The sequence below is a fragment of the Lissotriton vulgaris genome, chromosome 2_1 (assembly GCF_964263255.1).
Source record: "Lissotriton vulgaris chromosome 2_1, aLisVul1.2, whole genome shotgun sequence".
In the NCBI taxonomy this organism is placed as follows: Eukaryota; Metazoa; Chordata; class Amphibia; order Caudata; family Salamandridae; genus Lissotriton; species Lissotriton vulgaris.
In genome coordinates, this window is record NC_141687.1 from 1,558,091,151 (window position 1) to 1,558,113,071 (window position 21,921).

Sequence of the window (21,921 nt, forward strand, 5' to 3'; positions counted from 1 at the left end):
GGCAATGGTATACACTAAGTATGGGCGAATTTTGAGGATCTGCGTTCTGCAAATTTGCAAAAAAATCCGCGAGTTTGCGAAAAAATTTGCAAACTCGCGGATTTGCCGTTTTGCACCAATAGACTGTACTTTCTGTACGTCTACTGGCTAATCAGTAAGTGCTACCTCGTTGAGTAAATGTATATTGGAATGGTCAACTACAAAAAGATAGTAGTATATATATTTGGGTGCGATTAACTGTAAGGTTGTAATGAATACATTGCCAGGGTACTAAAAGAAAGATGGAGACCGGTGACAATCGGGGAACAAAACAGAAAATGCTCTATCGCACTAAATGGTAACGGAACGGGGCAGTCTAAGTGCTGGTAAGCATCCAGATCACTGATATTAAATATATACGGACACCAATGCAGAGTCCCAGGGCTTAGTGCCTTACTGCCACAATTACCGCAATCCTCCTGCTATCGGTGTCCTTACGAGACCCCCAGTCGTAAAAGCAAAGCAAGCAGAGGTCGGCGCGGAAGCAGCAACCGTCGCCTGCTGAGCACCGGTGAGTCACGGCACTGCGGCGAAGAGAGCCAGCGGATGGAAGGCAGGTGAAAGGGGGGTGAAAGGCTCAGAGCAAGCAACGGCTCGAGGGGTCAGAAACAGGGATGGCAGTCATCACCCAGCAGCTTTCCTCGTGGGCGGGGGGCGGAGCATCAGGTCGGCGCTGCAATATCAAATGTCATCTCTGTTATTTTCAGTGGGCTCACCATTCACCACAGTGGTGGCAACAAGTTAAGAAGTATAACCACATTTACATCAGGATATCTGACAGCAAGAAACCACTTCCTGCACAGATCCGGTCATGTTCGTTTAAAGGCTACCCGAACCCCTCGCTTTATTGGTCTTATGAGCTGGTTAATAACACCTCTTGACTTGTACCTCATTGAAACGGATCCGTGCTTTATGGAAACCCCATGCTTCAGTCACTGTCTCTCGTGTTCACAGTGCGGAGACCTACCACGGTCTCACTCTCTCAACCTCTCACCACGTATCTCCGTATTCTGCTCCACTCACGGACCCTTGACATGCCGGCAGCAGTCATCACCAATCCAACAGCCTGATTGAGCTTCAACTCGGGTACCTGCTTTATTTATATCTGTAAGTGCTTCCTGTTGAGGTTTAATTTTTGTGACAGGAGCATCGTGCCAGAATGAACCCTGCCCTTCATATATTATATTTATCCAGGAAGGAAGACGCCACCGGTTTGTGCTCAACTGGCCAAAATCCGCCCGCTCGCGGATTTGAGAATTTTTCAGCAATTTCGCGAGATTTGCAGATCGCAAAATTGCCGAAAATCCGCTAAATCTGCGAGCGGAATGGATTTTGCGCCCACCTTTAGTATACACCTTTGACCAAATAGGGACCCTTGCTTCTAAGTCAGGGAAAGGGAATTACATGACTGGATAACCCCTGCCTACCCCCTTGGTAGCTTGGCACGAGCAGACAGGCTTATTTCAGAGGCAGTGTGTTAAGCATTTGTGAATACACACAATAATACAGTGAAAACACTACAGATGGACACCACACTGGTTTAATAAAAATAAGTATTCTTTTATATAGACTTATCACAAGACGATAAACGACAAAAATCCACAATACTGCACTTAATAAGAATTATTCAAGATGGTAGATAGGTTATTCACTTAAAAATTGTCTTTAGCACCAAATAACCCAAACTGGAGTTAACACGATGTCATGGTCAAAGAAATCCCAAAGTACGGCGTCGACCACGAGGCGAGTGGCGTCGGGCCCAGAGTCAAAACAGACCCAAAAAGAACAGTACCTTGGAAAAGCAAAAACAAAGACAGCTCACAGGGTCAGGAGATGCGGCTTCGTTGGCGCGTTTTGGCGCCGGTTCCTTGCTTCGGGGGAGATGAGGCATCGAGACCAGGATGCTTGCGCAGGCAGGGGAGGCGTCTGTTCCGGACCGGAGAGGATGTCGGCTTTGGAGTCGATGCGGCACAGCAGCAGGCGTCGGGCCGGCGTCACAAGTTGGAGCAGCGGTCAAGGTTATGGTAGGCTTACAAGGTTGTTCGCTGGCGTCGATGTGGCACGGCGGCCAGCATCGGGTCTACTTTGCAAGTCAGAGCAGCGCTCAGGACTTCGTTACAGATTATGGCGTCGCTCGCCAGCGTCAGTGTTGCAGATGCCTTCTGTAGCACTAGAACAGCAAGTTCCAGATGCAGGCAAACAGAAGGGGGTGAAGTCTGGTATCCCTTAGACTTCAATCAGGAGGCAAGCTCAAATCAAGCCCTTCGAGTAATATTCTCCAAGATGATGAAAGTTATTTAAAAGTTCCTTCTCCTTTCCTTGGCAATGAAGAGACCACTGCAGGCCTACCCAGCAAACATCACACTGGCAGAGGGGCAGTCCAAACCCCTGCAGCTTCCTTGGTTCTTCTACTTGGCAAAAGGTTTGTCTGGTTCCCAGGAGTGATCTAAAGTCTTAGGGTCTGGGTCCCCATATTTATACACATATTCTCTTTGGTCTCTGAAGGCAGAGAGGCCTTTGCCTAGTCCAAACCAGTTCTGGTCAGTCCTGGAGCACTTTGTTGACAAGACTCCTTCTTTCCTTGGTCAGTGTAGGCCAGGAACATCAGATGCACCACAGGAGGTGGAGCCAGCATTGTGGAGGGAAGGCACACCCCTATTCAGGTCCCAGGTGCAACTCCTCCCACCCATCTATATGCGGATCTCTCTATTCAGCCTTGTGCTGACTCATCCTGTCTCTTGGAATCCCCCAGCCCCTGTTACTCAAACTCCAGACAAGGAATACACAACCTAGCAGAGGCAGGCTTGGATAGTTAGGCAAGAAAAGACCTACTTTCTAATAGTGGTATTTTCAAACACAGATTGTTAAAACCAACTTCACTAAAATATGTATTTTATCATTCTGAATTCAGGCATACTAAACTCGAATTTCTACCTAGTTCCCTGAGTCAGTTAGGATTATAAGATGTTATATCCAAACTGCCCATTCTGGCCTATGGAGAACAGGTAGCCTGGCAATAGTGAAAAACAAAAATGGCTGTAATTCACTATTAGGACATGCCACATACCAGGGCATGTCCTACCTTATACTTACAATGCACCCTGCCCTTGGGCCTACCGTAGGGGTGTCTGATATGCAGAAAAGGGAAGGTTTAGGGACTGGCAAATGAGTGCACTTACCAAGTCGACATGGCAGTACTAGACGGCACACAGGCTCTGCAATGGCAGGCCTGAGACACATTTTACACACTGCTTCTTTGGGTGGCAAAACCAGTGCTGCAAGCCCACCAGCAGCATTTGATTTACAAGCCCTGGGCACACATGCTGCACTGTACTAGGGTCGGATAAGTAAATCAAATAACCCAGTCATGGAGTCACTAATCAATACATCAATTTAACATAGGGAGCACTTGCACTGTGGCACTGAATAGCAGTGGCACATTGCCTAAAGCATCTAACCAGCAAAATAGATCAAAAACAGAGGAGGGAATCAGTAAAAAATAGAAGGGAGACTCACGCCAATGGTACCAGATCTAACAGGGGGCTCCCATCTGGCTGGGGATCTAGGAAGTGGGGGCTGGGCTGGGACCTATGGGATCCGTTCTCCTACCTTTGAAGTACAGCTGAACTCTGCAGAACCCTGTCCTATCTTCTATAGGAAGCAAAGCTCCTCCCACCATGGCTGTGTTGTTGCAGCCCCAGGTCTCTTCACACCTACTCAGGTAGCAGCTTGGCTCAGGCTGTAAAAGGCTGAACAATCAGAAGAGGCTGCTACATGTCTGCTTTAGGTAACTTTAGGATAGTACATTTTAAATCTACTTTCCTATAATAGTTATAATAACTCAGACCTTGACAAGTTGTTGGATTTGTTGTAACCATTATTTCGATACTTTGAGTGACATATCTAGCTATCTCCAATTAAAAGTTAGACTTTATTACGTTTAATAAAACCTTCCGATGTTAACCTATTGGGCTAGTGTACCACAGTAGGGAAAAACGACTTTAGCTGTTTCTCTTTACCAGGGAAGATAAAACATAGGTTATATTGTCGCTGCTTTTTAGAACAATGCACCCTATTCTTGAGGCACTTAGGGAAGACCTTTGGAGCAACTTAAGCATAATAAAAAAGGAGTTTTGGACTTTGGAAGTACTTTTAATTCCAAAGTCGAATAGGGACATACACCAAACACTGTGCATTAAGTCCACTGCAGTCTCTAAACCTACATTCCCTACCATATACTAGGGACTTACAGGTAGGTTGTCTTTGTCAATTAGAATTATATCAATTACCATATACCTTTAGAGGACAGAGCACTTGCCCTGGGCATGGTTAAAAGAGCCCAAGGCACTTTCAGAGTCAATAACCACCAGCATCAAATAAATGGGCATGATCGTGGCAAAAAGAATAACTTTCCTACAATGATCATAAGATTATTCCTGGCAAAACTTACCTAAATTGCACGTGGTAATTTGACTAATCACATGTCTGGGATCCACCTTAATTATGAGTGGATGTAGAATACCTTTGGCCAATTGCTGTGGCAGCTATTTCTGTGTAAATTCCAAACTCGCATTTCTCCAGAGTAAAAAGTACAATCACTTCTCTGTCTTACTTCCTCACACCATTCACCAAATGCTTAGGCTTCTGTTTCCTTCCAGATTTATAAAAAGCTCCCACCTTCTGATTTTGATCTTACCTTATTGTCTTTTCGATCTTCACAGCCTTGAGAAAGCCCTTGGCATATCAGCCTGAAGGGGCAAAACATGTGAAGGCTATTCTTTTACTTTATATCACAACTCAAAAGGCACACCCTTCTTTCTGGATATGGAATCATTCACTCCTAAATAAAAAGTGAATGTCAAACAACACATGGAGACTACCTTGATTTACTACTGAATGGGAAGACACTACTACTTTGCCTTCAATTTACCTATGACTGGGGTAATAAAGTTCTAAACCCCACAGGCATACACACCTGCCAAAATTGGGCATTTTTATATCGACAGGAAGAGGATGCTGGGCCCTATGTAACACTAGTAAACTTGTTGTCTGTGAGAACCTGTACAAGTTCTCCTTTGATGGCTGGGAGGAAGGCCTTCAGTGCCAAGTGAGCTGCTTGCAACTCCAGCAGGAAGATATGAAGGTGAACCTCCGCTGGAGATCAGCGTCCTTTGATCTCCACCTCTCCCAGTTAATGTCCCCAACCCAGTGATGAGGGATCTATCACAACTGTTCTGGGTGTTGCAGGGAGCGGGGTCTGCTACCAGTCTAATTGCGGTCAAGCAGCAACCACTGAAAGTCTCGATCCCCTGAAATCATGTCTCAGGAAGATATCGAAATGGATGGACTCTAACTCTCTTAGACTCAATGCAGGAAAAACGAAAATACTGTTTTTCAACTCACCATCCCCCCTGGAACCCAGCCTCTGGTGGCCGGAAGATTTGAGTCAAGCCCTCATATCTAATGACTCAGTCAAGAACCTTGGGGTTCGCTGGGACAATCACCTCTCCTTCAGTGCCCCGGTGAAAACAGTAGCAGCTTCCCGTTTTGGCCAAGATGAAAACAATAAAAAGGCTTATCAACTATCTGCCTACCGACTGCCGTAAGACTGTGGTCCACGCACTGATAACCTCCCATCTCGACTACGCTAATGCGCTCTACCTAGGCCTTACGGCTGGTCTATGTAACAAACTTCAGACTGTTCAAAACGCTGCAGCTCGACTAGTTGAGGGAATTCCTCCCAGACAACATATTACCCCTCACCTTCGCAGATTACACTGGCTCCCCATCGCCAAGAGATGCGAGTTGAAAGCTATGACTTTGGCCTACAGAGCCATGAAGGGTAAAGGACCAGCTCACCTGAAAACTAGCTTACGTCCCTACCATAACTCCAGGACGCTGCACTCGAATTCCCAACTTCTTCTGGTTACCCCTAGATTTAAAAAAACCCGATCAGGAGGGAAATCGTTTGAAGTCTGTGCTTCTCAGCGTTGGAATAAACTTCCATTACACCTTCGTGCATGCCTGACAGAATCTGTATTCCATAAGTCACTCAAGACCCACCTTTTTGGCCTATAACTAGGTAGCTTGCGATTTCTGTTGCCAGATCTATCAGCGCCGGGACGCCCCGTTGGGGCAGCTGTGCGCTTTACAAAATACACAAATAAATAAATTCTACTTCAAAACCTGTATAGATCATTAGTGCTGAGCCCATGAAAAAGATTATATTTATGGATGCCCCCACCGATTATCTCTATTAAGAGATACTCTGAAATTACTTCCAAAGTGTGACCAACTGCATTACGCTATAAATCATGTGTGTTCCTCACAACTCTCCCTCTCATGTACCTTTCATGCTTGCACCCTCTGTTGGGTTATTTCCTGTGTATTTCATAGAAAAACGAATTTGTCTTTTTTTCAATATTCAAAACATTATTTTTATTTGCCATGCCCTTACTAGATGATCATGCTAGTTTGTACTTTTGGTACCCATTAGTGTAATTTTTCATGTGATCAGTATGGCATTTCTTTTTATGTAATAATTCCGTTCTACATGCTGGTCTGTTGACTTGCATTGAACACATGTTTCTGTTAGTGTGCTTGCATTTATACTTAAAAAAATATATATTGAGAAAAGAAAATGTTTGGTATATGTTTCAAGAGCCTTACCTTTCAAAACTTCATTAATGTAGGTTTTGTAATATAATATCCTACTCATATCTTCATAGTCCGGCTTGTTATCTGTTGCCACGCCGTTTTCTGTAATGTAAATTGGCACCTCACCATACTCTTCTTTGATCCAGTTAAGCAGCCTCCTTAGGCCCCAGGCCACAGGCCTTTGCACATCAACTGCTGAAGATGGCCAGGTTGGATTGACCTCTAGAGATAGGTCCATATCTTCCTCGAAGGTCACAGGCTTTAATTTGTTGGTCTTATGCCGAACAATTTTGGTGGCATATGAATTGAAGCAAAATACATCAGCAGTTCCCTTGATGTAAGCTTTCTCTTCTTCTGTAAACATGGGCAGTCTAGAGGCTGCTAAGCCTTGAAGGTCACTCTTTGCAGCCATTTGTAATTTCATAGCTTCAGGATAGTCGCCATTTTTGAAAATAGGGTGCGCAAACCATCCCAAGTTGAACTGCAGGTATCGGTCAGCTGCTTGCACATCTCTTGCTTCTTCCGGGGCTTTAGGTTCGACCCAGTCTGTGTTGAGGCTTATGGAAATGACCCCTCCCTGGCTCTGTCGATACTTTTGGTCATAAGTATGGTAGACTCTAGCATGTGCTTTAAGCAGCTTGTGTGCAATCCTATATGGGGCATAGCCAGGGTCATCTTTCACACTTGGTGGAATTACACCAACACCATATCCTGCTGTTGCGATGCTGTGGGGTTGGTTAAAAGTCATCCAGAACTTCACACGGTCTCCAAATGTCTGGAAGCAGAAATCAGCAAAATTGTCAAATGCTTCAATCAGTGAGTCATTCTCCCAACCACCAAAATCCTGGAGTGCTTGAGGAAGATCAAAATGGTGGAGAGTTACCATTGCAGTGATGTTGGCTGCCATCAAGCCATCAATAAGCCGGTTGTAATACTGAACTCCAAGTGCATTGACTGAGTCTTTTGTACCAGAAGGAAATATTCGGGACCAAGACAAGGAGAATCGATAACTCTTTACCCTTAAAGCTTTGAGCATATAAAGGTCGGCCTCCAGTTTGTTGTAGCTGTCACAAGCTATGTCTCCAGTATCATTGTTGTTAATATTTCCGGGTTTGTGAGTGAATACATCCCAAGTGTTGAGTCCTTTTCCATCGGCATTCCAGCCACCTTCGATCTGATAGGCGGACGTGGACACACCCCATTTAAAATCTTCAGGAACAGTGCCATAGTAGTACATGTCCCTCTCAAAAGCTGTTTGCCTAGAAAACTTTTCCCACACAATCTTAGATGTCGAAGGAACTACAGATGCGGGTAATCCTTCACTTTTTGATAAAGACGCACTATATTTTAGAGGCTGGACAATCGTGTTATCGCGATGTTTCGCGAAACCATGTTTTTCAATTAGTTTAGAGAAGAAGTAAGCTGACTCCTTTGGTGTCCTTTCTCTGTTGGCATCTTCAAAGTTGACGTAGTGCAATCCGAATCTTTGGCTGTATCCCGGTGGGCCTTCAAAGCCGTCAATGAGTGACCAGATAATGTAGGACTCCACGGAAACTCCGTCTGTTCTGATAGCTGTGAAGAGACAGAAGAGATATGTGACCAAATGTAGACACACAGCCACATTTCACATCACCATGAACAGAGAATGTAAGAGCTATGTACCCTTCCATTGGGCTGCAGTCACATTTGTGATTGCTAGTTCCTCTTGTACACAAAGCTGGTAGTGAAGGTTAAATACAGATGCAGAGAGGTTCTGTAAGCTATTCCCTGCACTAAAAGGAGAAATCATAGACTGCAAAGTATATACATTTTCAGATATAATGAAGATCAACAGCCTGTCAGTGTTGAGAGTTTGATTAAAAATGCAGGGGGGCTCATTTACAAACCCTGTGCGTCACCGGAAGTTCACTTTTATTGATGTTCCAGTGGCGCACAGGGTTTAGCCATATCTACAAGGCCATGTAAAGTCACTCTGTGTGGCTTTACATGGCCTTGCAGATATGGAGTGAGGCAACGCAGTGTAAGTTACTGTGTTGCCTCACACTACAACGGGATGAAGGTCTATGGGTGCTACGGTGAGTTTTCCCACAAAACACCCACGGCATTTGAAACATTGCCAGATTTACAAGACGTTGTAAACCTGGGAATTCATCAAAAACCTCCACAGGGGAGGCGCAATGAGCGGAAATAACAATATTTGTTCTATTTTTTCCCTCTTTCTATGTATGCTGCATTCAGCAGCACATATAGAAAGAGGGTATCCCTTTATGCACAAAAACAATCATCCCTACAACGCAGACTCCCTTGAACCATAGTGCAATGGTGCTTGCGTGGGCGTATGGCAGCCAATCGAGCGCCAGCACACGGAAAGAGGATAGGAATGAGTCATATCTGATAGATACATCGCATTCTTGTCCTTTTCTTTTGCCACAGGGCAGCCCTTCAGGAAGGCTTGTGGGGATGTCCTACGGTAAAATATTGGTAAATGAGGCCCAGGGACTATGGTGTTCAGCAATGTGAAGTAATCGTGGGCACGGCTATAGCAAAACAATGGCAAGGGGTGTGACACCCACTCTTAAGCCCAGATTTCCTATGAGTTTACGCAATGCAGAGCAGCAAACGAAGGTGCTATGATGCGTTAAGTGAACTGGAGAGAGCTGATTTTCACCATATCTACAAATAAATGTAGGAGGTCTCGATCTCCATGCACTGGTGCAATTTGTGCAGCCGTGCGCCATCTCAGGCCCCCTTGCGCCATAGTGCAAAGGTGTCTATATTGAGGTCTGCATAGTTTTTTGCAAGAAGGGGTCCCTTCCTGCACAAGCCCCTTGCATGGCCGGTGCATCACTTTTTGTGATGCACCGGCGGCGCAATTTGGTGATCTATATTTACAAGAACACGTAAAGACACCCTGCGTAGCTTTTCATGTGCTTGTAAACATGTCCCCTTTACATGCAACACTTTGCGTGAAAGGGGTGCGCAATGGGTGGTGCTGTGGGTGTTCCCACGCAACACCCATTGATTCTGTTGCATTCCCAGATTCAGAAGGTTTCGTAAACCTGGGAATGCATCACAATCCTACACCTCCCCAGGGGAGGCGTAAGGAGGCGCAACGAGTAGAAATACTTTTATTTCTTCTTAATTGTTCTTCTTTCTATATGTCTTGCATTCTACAGCACGCACAAAAAGAGGAAAACACCTCTTGTGATTGTTTTTGTGCAGGAAGGTGCCCCTTCCTGCACAAAAACTGTCATCTCTGCAATGCACGCACCCTTGCACCATGGTGCAAGGGAGCCTGCGTTGTCGCATGTCAGCCAATTATGCGCCAGCACAGGGGCGAGCACAGGGATCTGTCATATTGTTGTAAATATAACGCATCCCTGTGCTCTGAAAGTAACGGAGCATGGCGCAGCCAAATGGCTTGCAGCACAGCGCAGCGTTACTTTATCGTAAATAAGGTCCATAGTTTTGGGGATTTTTCCTTTGTATGTGTGGTGCTGAAAGGAGCACTCATGCAAAGAGGAAAAAATGAGAAGAAATAAAAAAAATCCTCCTCATTACGCCAGCTTCAGGTATGCAAAGGATTTTGTTGTAAACGCATGCCTACAAGGCTTTGTAGATATGGATTAGCCTCGAAATCCATGGGTGAATGCCCGGTAATGTCCATGCACTACTCTTCGAAGGCCTCCCTGGGCCAAAGTAATGAAAGGCAGCGCATTGCACTGCATTGCGTTACTTTTTGTAATAAACCAATGCAAATCATTGGTTTGGAAATCCCAAATAGGATTTTGCACTGGGCCGGTAAGTAACCCAAACCTAATGCAAAAACCTTTTTAAATCTGGGCCTATCCGTCCAGTGTCACTGATGGTTTGATGCATAAGACTTTCACTTCTGGGTTATCTTATCCTCAGCAGGGTGATCTTACAGATGCATCAAATGTAGTGGGAATCACTGTTGACCTTCTGAAATCTGATTTGTTTGGCATAACTCACTGTAAAAGGTTTAGAACACACTCTATCATGTCTTGTTTTAAGCTTATTTTGTTATGTTAAACGTGAGCTGAATTGAGCTATCTCTTAAGCACATATATTTTAACGCAAAATGGAGTTCACTAATATTTGTGTTTTGTGAGACATTGGCCAGACATTCGTGAGGGCTAGCTACTGCTGGCAACCTCAGGGTGCTTGCACCAATAGACATTTCCCCATTCTGAATAGCAGGAAATATTCCATGGTCTTCAATGCATGTTTTCTTCATGATATTTTGCTACTGTTTGTTCAGTATACCCATTTTGAACGCATTTGGCAGGTTTCCACGAGCATCAACTCTGTTGTAGTGGGAGGCCCTCTGTTTATGGGCTTTTCTGAGAATGTTATGTTGATAAATTCATATTCCAAGTTGCTCAATTAATCACCAGGGGCGGTATCCCAATAGACAGGGTCACAGAAAGGCAGAAGTCTGAAGAAATCTTGGGGCATATTATCAACAACTAGCGATATTTATCGCTAAATAAGCTTAGCGAAATTGTTTTTATCGCCGGATTTTATCGCAGAGATAACGTGCTATTAGCAACGTTTATCTCCAAAGCGATAAAATATCCGGCGATAACGGCGAAATGCATGAATATCACTGGAAATTCAGCGATATTCAGGCATTATCGCTAATAGGGACTTAACCTGAATATCCACCTCCCATTGGATATACAGGCTAAGAAGTGGTCTGACCAGGCGTTAGGATTTGGCGATATTCGCGCTTAGCGCAAATATTTTAATCGCTACGCCTGCGCTGATAATAGGCGATAGCGATGTTAGCAACTGCTTTCATTCCCTAACAGGTTGGGTATGCCCACTTTGCATGTCATTAGCGATAAATATCGCTGACATGCAAAGCGGGCCCCAAACCGCTCGCTATCACCTAAAAGCTGTCGCTAACTGATGTTAGCGACAGCTTGCTTATAGGGCGATGAAATTATCGCCGCTTTGCGGCCGAAAATGACCGCAAAAGCGGCGATAATTTCATTTCACCTGCCTTGGTAATATGCCCCCTTGTTCTCTGCAGTGAATGACCTGAATCAGTGATGCCTCTTGTCAACACACTCATTCGTAATATCGCAATTCAGAAACACAGAGGGGCATATTCACAAGGGAATGGCAAAGTGTGACATTAAACAAGCATTGCTAACGCGACGCTCCACCATTCTGAAAATACAGGATGCCACGTATTCACAAGAATGCGGTGCACCCCTGCGTTTCCCCTTGCGCTGGTGCTAAATCTAGCTGCCTAGCGCCAATGCAGACACAATTGTACCATAGTGCAAGGGTGCCCGCATAGAGGGAATGATTGTTGATGCGCAGTACGATGTCCCTTCCTGCACATAAACAATCCAGAATAGCCATTTGTTACTTCTATGTGTGGTGCTTTGTGCAGCACACATAGAAGTTGCAAAATGTCGATTTGTAAATGATTGTTTCCGTGCAGGAAGGGACACCTTCCTGCACATGAACAATCATATATGGCGATTTGCTGGTCCTATGTGTGCTGCACAACGCAGCACACATAGAAACAGCAAAAATCAGGAACAACTAAGCATTTTTCCTCTTTTTGACACTCTTGTAAATAGGGCAAATCATCAAAATCAATGGGTGTTGTGGCGGAACGCCCACCACAACACTCATTGCCCTCTGCTTTCATGCTAAGTGTAGCGTGAAATGGGGGGCGCTAGAGGGCGCACTGCAGCATGGCCGCACTGCCGTGAGGCTCCTGCAGCCCGGAGCTTTCATCCGGCCACTTATCCTACTGATCATCACCGTCCCCTTATCTGATCCTAGATTCTTCCTTGGTGGGCTGCGGACTGCACTCGGTCCAATTCCCGCACCGATTGGAGGTTCCTGGCCGGAGTTAGAGGGTCCCGAAGATTTACCGCCGGGCGCTCTGGAAGTCAGACGCTCCGCGGCCCGGCATCCCAGCCCACTCCAGTCCGCTGCTTGACACGTGGGGTGGAGGCCTGGTCCCCTCCCCCTCTGGGACTCTCCTTGGCTGCCTGCCTGGACGCGACCGGCGGCGGCACATGAGGCTGGTGCCCGGTGGCACAGGGTGTGCCGCGGTGTCACGGGGGTCACCCTGGACTGCGACTGAGGAGCTGTGGCAGGGGCGCCGATCTAACCCCTGATTTGAAGACCGGCCATTACACGGAGGGGAGTGGCGGGGCATGCTTGCCTGCTCGTGCCCCCGTCTGTGGTTTTTTCCTGGACGCCTGCGTTCTGCGAGATACGAGCGGAGGTGGTCTGTAGCTGGTGAGACGACATATTGAAGACTTTGCTGCTCACGCTGCTAGGGGGCCACCTTTTCGTTCGTTTGGCGCCATTATCGTTGCAGCAGTTGCTGTATGGCGGAGCCTGCCATACTAGATATTTCGGCGGTGTGCTCCATTGACTATACTGGCGCCGGGCACTTCTGACGGCGCTATCCACTGTCACCCCCTGCTGTGCATCATATGTCTTGGATTGTACTGCTCTGCCTATTGAGGGACAACGTGAGTACTGCTGCCTGCGCACTATCCCTGTCACGATTTGTACGTGGCGCTGCCCTTACTGCGTTGTGCTATGCTATGGTGAGCCACTGGTGTGTCCGCTCAGCCCCCCTTCTTCTACTATCATTGTGGCTGCCCCCTGCCACCCCGGAGGCTGCAGCGAGCTGTGACTGTTGAGGGGTGCTGGTGCCATTGCGTGGCTGTGGGAATAGTACGCCCCACTCTTGGACTTTGCTGAGCTGCGTGGTCTGCTGAGTGCATAACATTGGTCGTTGGCTGTGGACTTGGGCCCGTGGGACCCCTCGCTTCTACTTCCACGTTCCTGTGTGATCTGCTACGCGCTGTGAGTGTATGATCATGGGGAAGCCGGACAATAAGCAGCCTAAGCTTTCATTTGATTATACGGCATCTAGGAGGGGCGCTCGCCTGGTACAGGAAGCAGGGAGCTCACGATCCCCCCCCCGCCTACGGCTGATGCTAGTCCGCAGCCCACTGCCCCGGATTTCCAGCAGATGATGCTGGAGATGCGGCAAGGTTTCGCTACCATTGTGGACAAAGTGGACAAATTATCCTCGCGCATGGACGCAGTGGTGCAAAAACTTGATGTCCATGAGGAGCGCCTGACCACAGCGGAGCAGCGCATCTCGGATCATGACGACACTACGGCCACTCATGCCACTCAGTTGGCGAGAATGGACAATATCCTGAGAGTAATAGCCGCTAAGAACGAGGAGTTGGAGGCGAGAAGTCGGCGCAACAACATACGCGTGGTAGGCGTGCCGGAGACGACAAATGTGGGGAAAATGGAGACGTATGTGGAAAGGCTACTGGTTGGTGCGGTTGGAGCGGAGGCTTTTTCCACGCAGTTTATTGTGGAGCGGGCACACAGATGCCTTGGGCCGCGGCCGGCCTCGGGCGCGGCACCGCGTCCTATCATTGCACGCCTCCTGAACTATCGGGATCGTGATGCGGCTCTTCGTGCGGCTCGCACTACCCGCTCACTTTCCTTTGAGGGGATTAGTTTCACCATATATCCGGACTTCACCCCGATGGTGCAGGAGCAACGACGCAAATTCTTGGGGGTCAAGAAAAAGCTTAGAGACCTGCAGGTGGACTACGCCTTGCTATACCCTGCGAAGCTGAGTGTGACTCATCAGGCGAAGCAGACTTTCTTCACGAATCCGCAGCAGGCGGAAGACTTTGTGAAGCGACTCAAAAGGGAGCGGGCCGCTGCTGGCCGGCAGGACGAGGCGGACCAGGATGGCCACCGATCGGCGGGAGAGGAGGAGGACGCCTGACCAGGTTTCGAGCGGCATCAATGCTGTACTACGCACTTTACATTGACGCTTATATGGCTGCCCTTAGAGTCTTGAATTTCACAGACATAGCTGTTTGGAGCGGATGTGTGGGGCGCCGGTCTGAACCGGGATTCCGTTGGTTAAATCGGTTGTGGAGGCGATGGTTGATGATAATACTCTGCTCCGGGCACCCACTCCCACACTGTGCCTGAGTCGGATCTACGCCTTGTGGCTGGGGGTTCGGCATAGTGTGTGAGGGTGGTAATGTGCACCTCTGGTGGACACCCCAACGGGAATACCCCACCATTGTTAAGGTTTTTTGGGCGCTTGGCTTTCTGGATGGTTGGATGGACGAATGGAGTGTGGGGAGGGGGGTGGCTGGAGGTCCTGGCAGTTTGGGGTTGGTCAGGTGGGCGGGGGGAGGGGGGAATGCACTGGTAGTTTCTCTTTTATTTGATGATGGTACTGGTTGCGTATTGCTATCTGATTGTGCCGCGTGCCTGTTGCACGATTGTTCTTCTTCGTTTTGGGGAGGGGGGGGGTTGTATTTGTGGATGGAAGACGGCATGGATGAATGTGGTGTGTGGTGCGCGGGGTGGACGGTTTATGCAGCGATGAGGGTCCACTGCCTCGAATCGGGGACTGTTCCTGGTGCAATGTTTCAGCATTCTCTTTCACACATTCCTTATGAGTGATGTCAGTCGAGATGTTAGATAGGATATCGATTTTGTCTTGGAATGTGCGTGGGCTTAATGATGCCAGGAAATGTTGTAATGTACTACAATATCTGGATCGACATGATATACAGGTGGCGCTGCTGCAGGAAACGCATCTGCGCCAGGCGCCTGCACATGCGTTCGCTGGGAGGTGGGCCACAGTGAGGAAATTTTCATCCTACTCCTCTTACGCACGTGGGGTTGTTATACTGGTCAAGAAATCACTTACATTTCAAGAGCTGGGATCACGCATAGACTCAGACGGGAGATATGTGCTGTTGTGGGGGAGGATTGGGCAGGTAACTGTGCTTTTTGTGAACTGTTATGCACCAAATGTAGACACACCTGCTTTTTTTCTTACATTATGGGGCCATATTCTTGCGGTGGACGCCTCACATGTTATATGGGGGGGGGATTTCAATCTGGCGATGCGGGCTCTTGAGGACGGATCGGAGGGGAGCCCTCAATACAATATCCAAGCCAGGGATGTCTTGCGGGGCATTGTGGAGGAGTCAGGCTTGACTGATAGTTGGCGATATGTACACCCCACAGAGAAGGAGGGCACGCATTTCACAGCACAGGCCCGTACCTGGGCGAGACTTGATTATATCTTCCTCTCCAGGGGACTTGTGGCGGGATTACATGGGGTGGCACACCTGCCCAGGACATACTCAGACCACTGTCCAGTTAGGGTCATGTTGTCGGTGCCTGGACTGCACAGGCCACGGCCTCCTTGGAGACTTTTCCCTTCTGCCCTGTTGGACCCCATTTTTAAGGCGGAGCTAGGCGAGGAGGTAGAGGCCTTTTTCCCGAGGAATAATGGTTCCGTAGACAGTGTGGAAGTGATATGGGAGGCATTTAAAGTTACAATCCGGGGGGTCACAATCTCCAAGAGCTGTGGGGTACTCAGAACCATTGTTCGTACGCTTGCAAGCATAGAGGCTGAGTTGCAACAGCTAGAGCGTGGGATGCTGGATGGCTCTGATCCTGACCTTATGCATCAATTTAGGGCTAAACTCTCGGAGTACGAGGAGGAGGCAGCAAGGGAGGCGAAACATAGGGGGAAATACTGGACGGCGAGACGGTACTGTGAGGGTGAGAGGCCAGGGAAGGTACTTGCCGCACTTACAAGACATCAAAGGCATAGTTCAGATGTGTTGGAATTGGTCTTACCTGATGGCACACGCTGTAGAGACACAAAGGAAATTCAGGACACGTTTATACATCATTACACACATTTATACACTTCGCAGCAATCGGGAGACGTGAGGTATGGGGGATTCCTGGACGAGTTGGCACTCTGTTGGCTATCCGACGATCATAGGGCGTTTCTGGGTAGACCCCTTGAGGTTGATGAAATCAGGAGTGCCATCATGTCCCTTAATAATGGAAAGGCTACGGGACTGGATGGTCTCCCCGCAGAATTCTATAAATGTTACGTGGATATTATGGCTCTGGTGCTCCGGGAGGTGTTCGAGGAATCCCTTGAGGTGGGGAGACTGCCGGGGTCCATGAGGGAAGTTGCTATCACCTCGTTGCTTAAACCTGGAAAGGATCCCCTAGACGTGGGGTCCTATAGGCCCCTTTCATTGCTCAACTGCGATGTTAAAATACTGGCAAAAGTATTGGCGACGCGGCTTTCTGAACTTATGCCCGTTATAGTCTTACCTGACCAGTCAGGATTTGTGCCTGGCCGGGCAACATCTCATAATCTTCGAACATTATTCTCCTTGATTCCGACGATTGCTCCGGAACTCCCGGTGGCTGCTGTTTTTTTGGACGCTACGAAAGCGTTTGACTCAGTGGAGTGGGGTTACTTGGTTGATGTTTTATGCAGAATGGGATTTCCGCGGATTTTTATCTCATGGGTCAAGTTGCTGTACACCGATCCGATGGCGCGGGTGGTTGTAAATGGTGTACTGTCCTCCCCTTTTCCTATCACGAGGGGAACCAGGCAGGGGTGTCCTCTCTCTCCCCTACTGTTTGCCATTGCCATAGAGCCTCTTGCATGTAGGGTTCGCCAATTACACCAACAGAGTGCGTTTAATTGTTTCCAGCGCCAAATTGGAATATCTCTGTATGCGGATGATGTTACACTTTATGTGAAAGACCCGCAGTTAAATCTTAACGCGATACTACGTGAGTTTGTTGCCTTTGGTGGTATTTCCGGGGTGCATATCAACTGGCAGAAATCCCAATTTTTCCTGCTCACTGCAGCGGTTCAGCGCTTCCCACTTGACTACCCCCTGGAATGGTGTGATTCGGAACTACGGTACCTTGGTGTTGTTGTGGCCTTGCACAAGGAGGAGACGATCAGCCTTAATTATGGTGTCGCTATCACTAAACTAGCGGATAACATCAGGAGATGGATGTCTTTGCCTCTGTCCATGGCGGGTAGGGCGTCTCTGATCAAAATGGTGGTGTTGCCCCGCTTCCTAGACTTATTTCAGAACGTTCCATACCACCCTGGGGCGTATTTTTTCACGCGTCTCCGTTCGGAGCTGCTTCGTCTGTTTTGGGGGGGCAAACAGCCGCGGGTGGCATGGTCTACATTGACGCTGCCTTATGTCAACGGGGGCTTTGACATCCCTGATTTCGAACTTTACTATGTTAGCGCCCAGGCGCACTATGCGTATCACTGGATGCGCCCCACACCGTTTATGCCTCAGGTAGCTGCTGAACAGTGGGTTGCTCATCCTCTCCTATTGGAGGGCATGGTGCTGGGGAATGTTGGGGACATAGACACTCACCAGACGACGGTGACGTGTACGACTCATGCCTGGAAACGAATCGCAAGGGCGCTGGATCTTGCGTTTCTCTACTCGCCTGCGTTACCTCTGGTGTATCACCCTGCTTTGTCCTTGTTGCAGGAGGCGGGATTCCAACGCCTGTGCAAACGTCTTGTGATGCTTACTTGGGGGGACCTTTTCTGTGAGGGCAACTTCCGTACCCTTGAGCAATTTTTTGGGGGTGGAGTATACTCCCCACTGGAAATGTTCTATTATGTCCGGCTGCGGCAAGGCCTGGGGTCGCTGCTGCCTGAGTTCCCTAGGGAGCCGGGTGTGGCTTTGCCACTTCACGTTCTGTTACTCTCCGATGGGCGTCATTTGGTGTCTAAGTTGTATGGTGCCATCAGGAAACAGCGTATTACGTCGCCTAGTCGGGTGCGTGAACAGTGGAATGTGGAGCTCGGAATTTCTATCTCTGACGAACAATGGGCATACTGTTGTGGTGTGACAGCCAATATCTCCTCTAGTTGCCGTCTTAAAATCATACACTATAAATTCATACAACAATACTATTACACTCCAGCTAGGAAACTCAGGTTCCGGTTAGCGGAAAACGATAGATGTGCTCGTTGTCATGCGCCAGGTGCTGATTTCCTGCACTTGGCATGGGAGTGTGGGGCCATTTCAGAGTACTGGGTGCAGGTTCATGACGCCCTTCAGGTCATGACTGAGGATGGAGTATTGTTCGACCCTATGGTCCTATTGCTAGGTTATACCAAGGAGGTGCCGGCACTCTACCGTAGATTTGTGGATGTGACCTTACTGTTAGCGAAACGGCGAGTGGCCTGTTGTTGGGGACGGGGCAGGGTACCGCGGTTCGGGGACTGGCTGAAGGATGTCCTTTATTGTCAGGACCAATTTAATGTGTACGCAGAAATGATGCCTATGCGCTGTAGGCCTAAGGACTTTTGGAGCCCACTGCAGGTATGCCTACTTACCAGGGCCTTGCAGGATTCTGATTCGGACAGTGAAGATCGGGTTGGGGTAGGTTGACAGGGTTCCGGTTGATGGGACTACACTGCTCTCTACCACACGCCATATGACACAGGGACCGGGGAGGTCTTGTTCTCCTACTGCTTATTTACTTGATTAGGTCACACTGTATGATCATTGTGAGGGTGGCGGGGACTCATTGCCTGCTCCTCTGTTATGATGCGTGAAATGCCTCCACTCAAGGACTGTTGAACTATGGGTGTGCTCCCACTGTGCTGTTGTTAATCTTTTTTCTATGGGGATGTATGTTTGGTGTCCGCATTATTGATGTACTTATATGCTCTGTGCGGCGGTGTTGCACCTCATGTATTTGCTTATATCGTGACCCCATCCCTGCCTACCTTGTTCCCCAACTGGACTTGACACCTGGACATTCTATGCGCGCTGCTGCATTGCACTGTCACTAAATATTCATATGCTTTGTATTTGTGACACTACTGTTTGATGCTTGTCTTCCAATAAAGAAAAAAGGTTTAAAAAAAAGAAAGTGTAGCGTGAAATGGGGCCTTATTTACAAGGTGGCGTTAAGCCAGGTTAAGTGCCTTAAAGCTGCCTTGTAAATAGGAAGAGTTTATCGCCACAGGAACGTCGTAAAAAGTGACGTTCCTGTGGCGTTAGGGGCTTGTAAACATGCCCCAAAGTGGCTGCCATTGCTGTAAATTTCAAACTTTTATGAATAGTTTTTACCTGAAAATATTTTCTATTGATATTTTGTATTTGTAGCTAATATTAAAGATATCTTTTTTATTAATATGGATGTTAAGATTTATGGATTAGCACCAAAATACATAGCTAGTTATAATATTTGTAGGTTTTACTTTGTGTGCCTACTGTGTGCATTTTCCATACAAGAGTAGTTGATAAATGATCTCTTTTACCAAGCTTTTAATTACACAGAATATGAAGGAGAGTTTCTTATTTTGGATAGAATTCACCTTCTACATCTATAGTGCTACTATCCAAAAGACATGAGATGATTGTAGTATTCAGTGGACTGACGTACATTCAACAGAATACAAATAAATACGTGCATCTATTGCAGTGCAGGAGGTGTGAGACCATGCACACCCAGACCTATTATGGTCTGTACTCCTATGATATCAAAGTCTGTATGCTGGGGCCCTTTTGCCGCCCTAGGTAGCTGCCTAGTCCTGCCTAATGGGAGAAACAGCCCTGCTGGGCAGCAATGGAATGAGCAATCAGGAGGAATATGAGTGCTTCTGTGCCACTAAGGTGATAACCTACGTCTCCCTAATGAGAGACGAGGACACTCGGAACCTGTAGTGAATGGAATAGAATATAATAATTGTTGAAAGTACATATGAGCATTTTCTTTAATTGGTCATTTCAAACTGGGTGGATGGGACATCCACCAAAAACCTAACAGATGCCCCATCCGTGCAACTCTCGGTTCCACCACCTCATTTAGTGGTGGGGAAGAGCTGAGCCACAGTGTGGTTCAGGCTTTGTAAAGACAATGGGGCATATTTATCAAGCAGTCGCGTCGATCTTGCGCCATGCAACGGGGCGCAAGGGCAACACAAATACTAAGTAAGATTTATCAAGCCACGCAAGGCCACCTTGGTGTCCCCGAGTGACTTGATAAATCTGAAGTGACGCAACGCAGCGCAAACCGCTGTGTGGCGTTACACTGCCCCAGGGAGGCTTTCCCTGGATGGAGCCTGGGTGCTCCCATGCATCCACCCATGGATTTTGGCGCATTCCCAGATTTATTATTACTGGTAGATCTGGGAATGCATCAAAATGCTACTCCTTTCCATGCGAGGCGTAACGCAGAAATATCTTTATTTCTTCTCGATTTGTCCTCTTTCTATGAGTGCTGCATTTTGCAGCATTCATAGAAAGAGGAAAATGCCTCATGGGATTGATGTTGGGCAGGAAGGTGTCCTTTTCTGCACAAAAACAATCCTGCTTACAACATAGGCACCATTGCACCATGGTGCAAGGTTGGCTGCGTTGGTGCTAGGGAGCACATTGTACGCCAGTGCAGGGAAAAAACAAAGGAATGCGCTGTATAATTTCAAATACGGAGCATTTCTGCCCGTTCCCAATCATTCAATCCAGCAAGGTGGCATGCTGCGCTGCGTTTTTTATTTTTTTATAAATACGCCCCAACTAATCAGTTGCACAGCAGATTACACTTGTATCGGTACGGATGGCCCATTTTTCGTTGACTAGGACCACAATGCTCACTATTTCTTTGATTCTGGGATGTATCTTGCGCTGTGAGCTGCAGGTGCTTTTTGGATATTTTGGAATATCATATCTTAATGTAATATTTTCTACCCCGCAGTGCAGTACATCCTGGACAGCAACATGGGGAATAACTAGGGGGTGCGCCTATTACTTAGTCACAGCTCCGACATTTCTCTCACAACAAACACTCCCAAAGCACACTCAATCAAGGGTTAGTGGGAAAGAACTATCTATGGGCACCTAATTTACAAAATAAAACATTTTAAGGCAACCAGCAGTGTATTAAAGCAGTCATTGCTACTCGTATTGTGAATGTGGGACCAGCCGCAGTTGGTAGTAGGTGTACCTGCAGGGCAGTGACGTGGGGAGGGGGAGGGTGGGGGTAATAATCTATGGATTATGGAGCTTTACAGGTAAGTAAATATAGAAATAAATAAAACTAATTTCGTTGCGTGCACTGCATCCCCAAATGAAATGCAGTGCGCGCAACAAAATTTGTTTTATTTATTTATATGTTTACTTACCTGTAAGACTCCGTAATCCATAGATTACTACCCCACACCCTGCCCCTCACCCTCCCCACGTCACCGCCCTGCAGGTACATCTACTACCGACCGCGGATGTGTCGGACCCAAAATAGCCTGTATTTAAACGCTGGTCTAGTACCACATTTCCTTGTGTA

General features: G+C 47.5%; 1 protein-coding gene across 1 annotated transcript in view; it reads right to left on the reverse strand.

Annotated features, from left to right (window-relative positions):
* LCT (lactase) overlaps positions 1–21,921 on the reverse strand; it is a 228,942-nt gene that overhangs the window by 136,986 nt on the left and 70,035 nt on the right. The window contains exon 8 of the mRNA XM_086957445.1: positions 6,709–8,268. Coding sequence (XP_086813571.1) covers positions 6,709–8,268 — 1,560 coding nt within the window. The remainder of the gene's footprint in view (positions 1–6,708; positions 8,269–21,921) is intronic.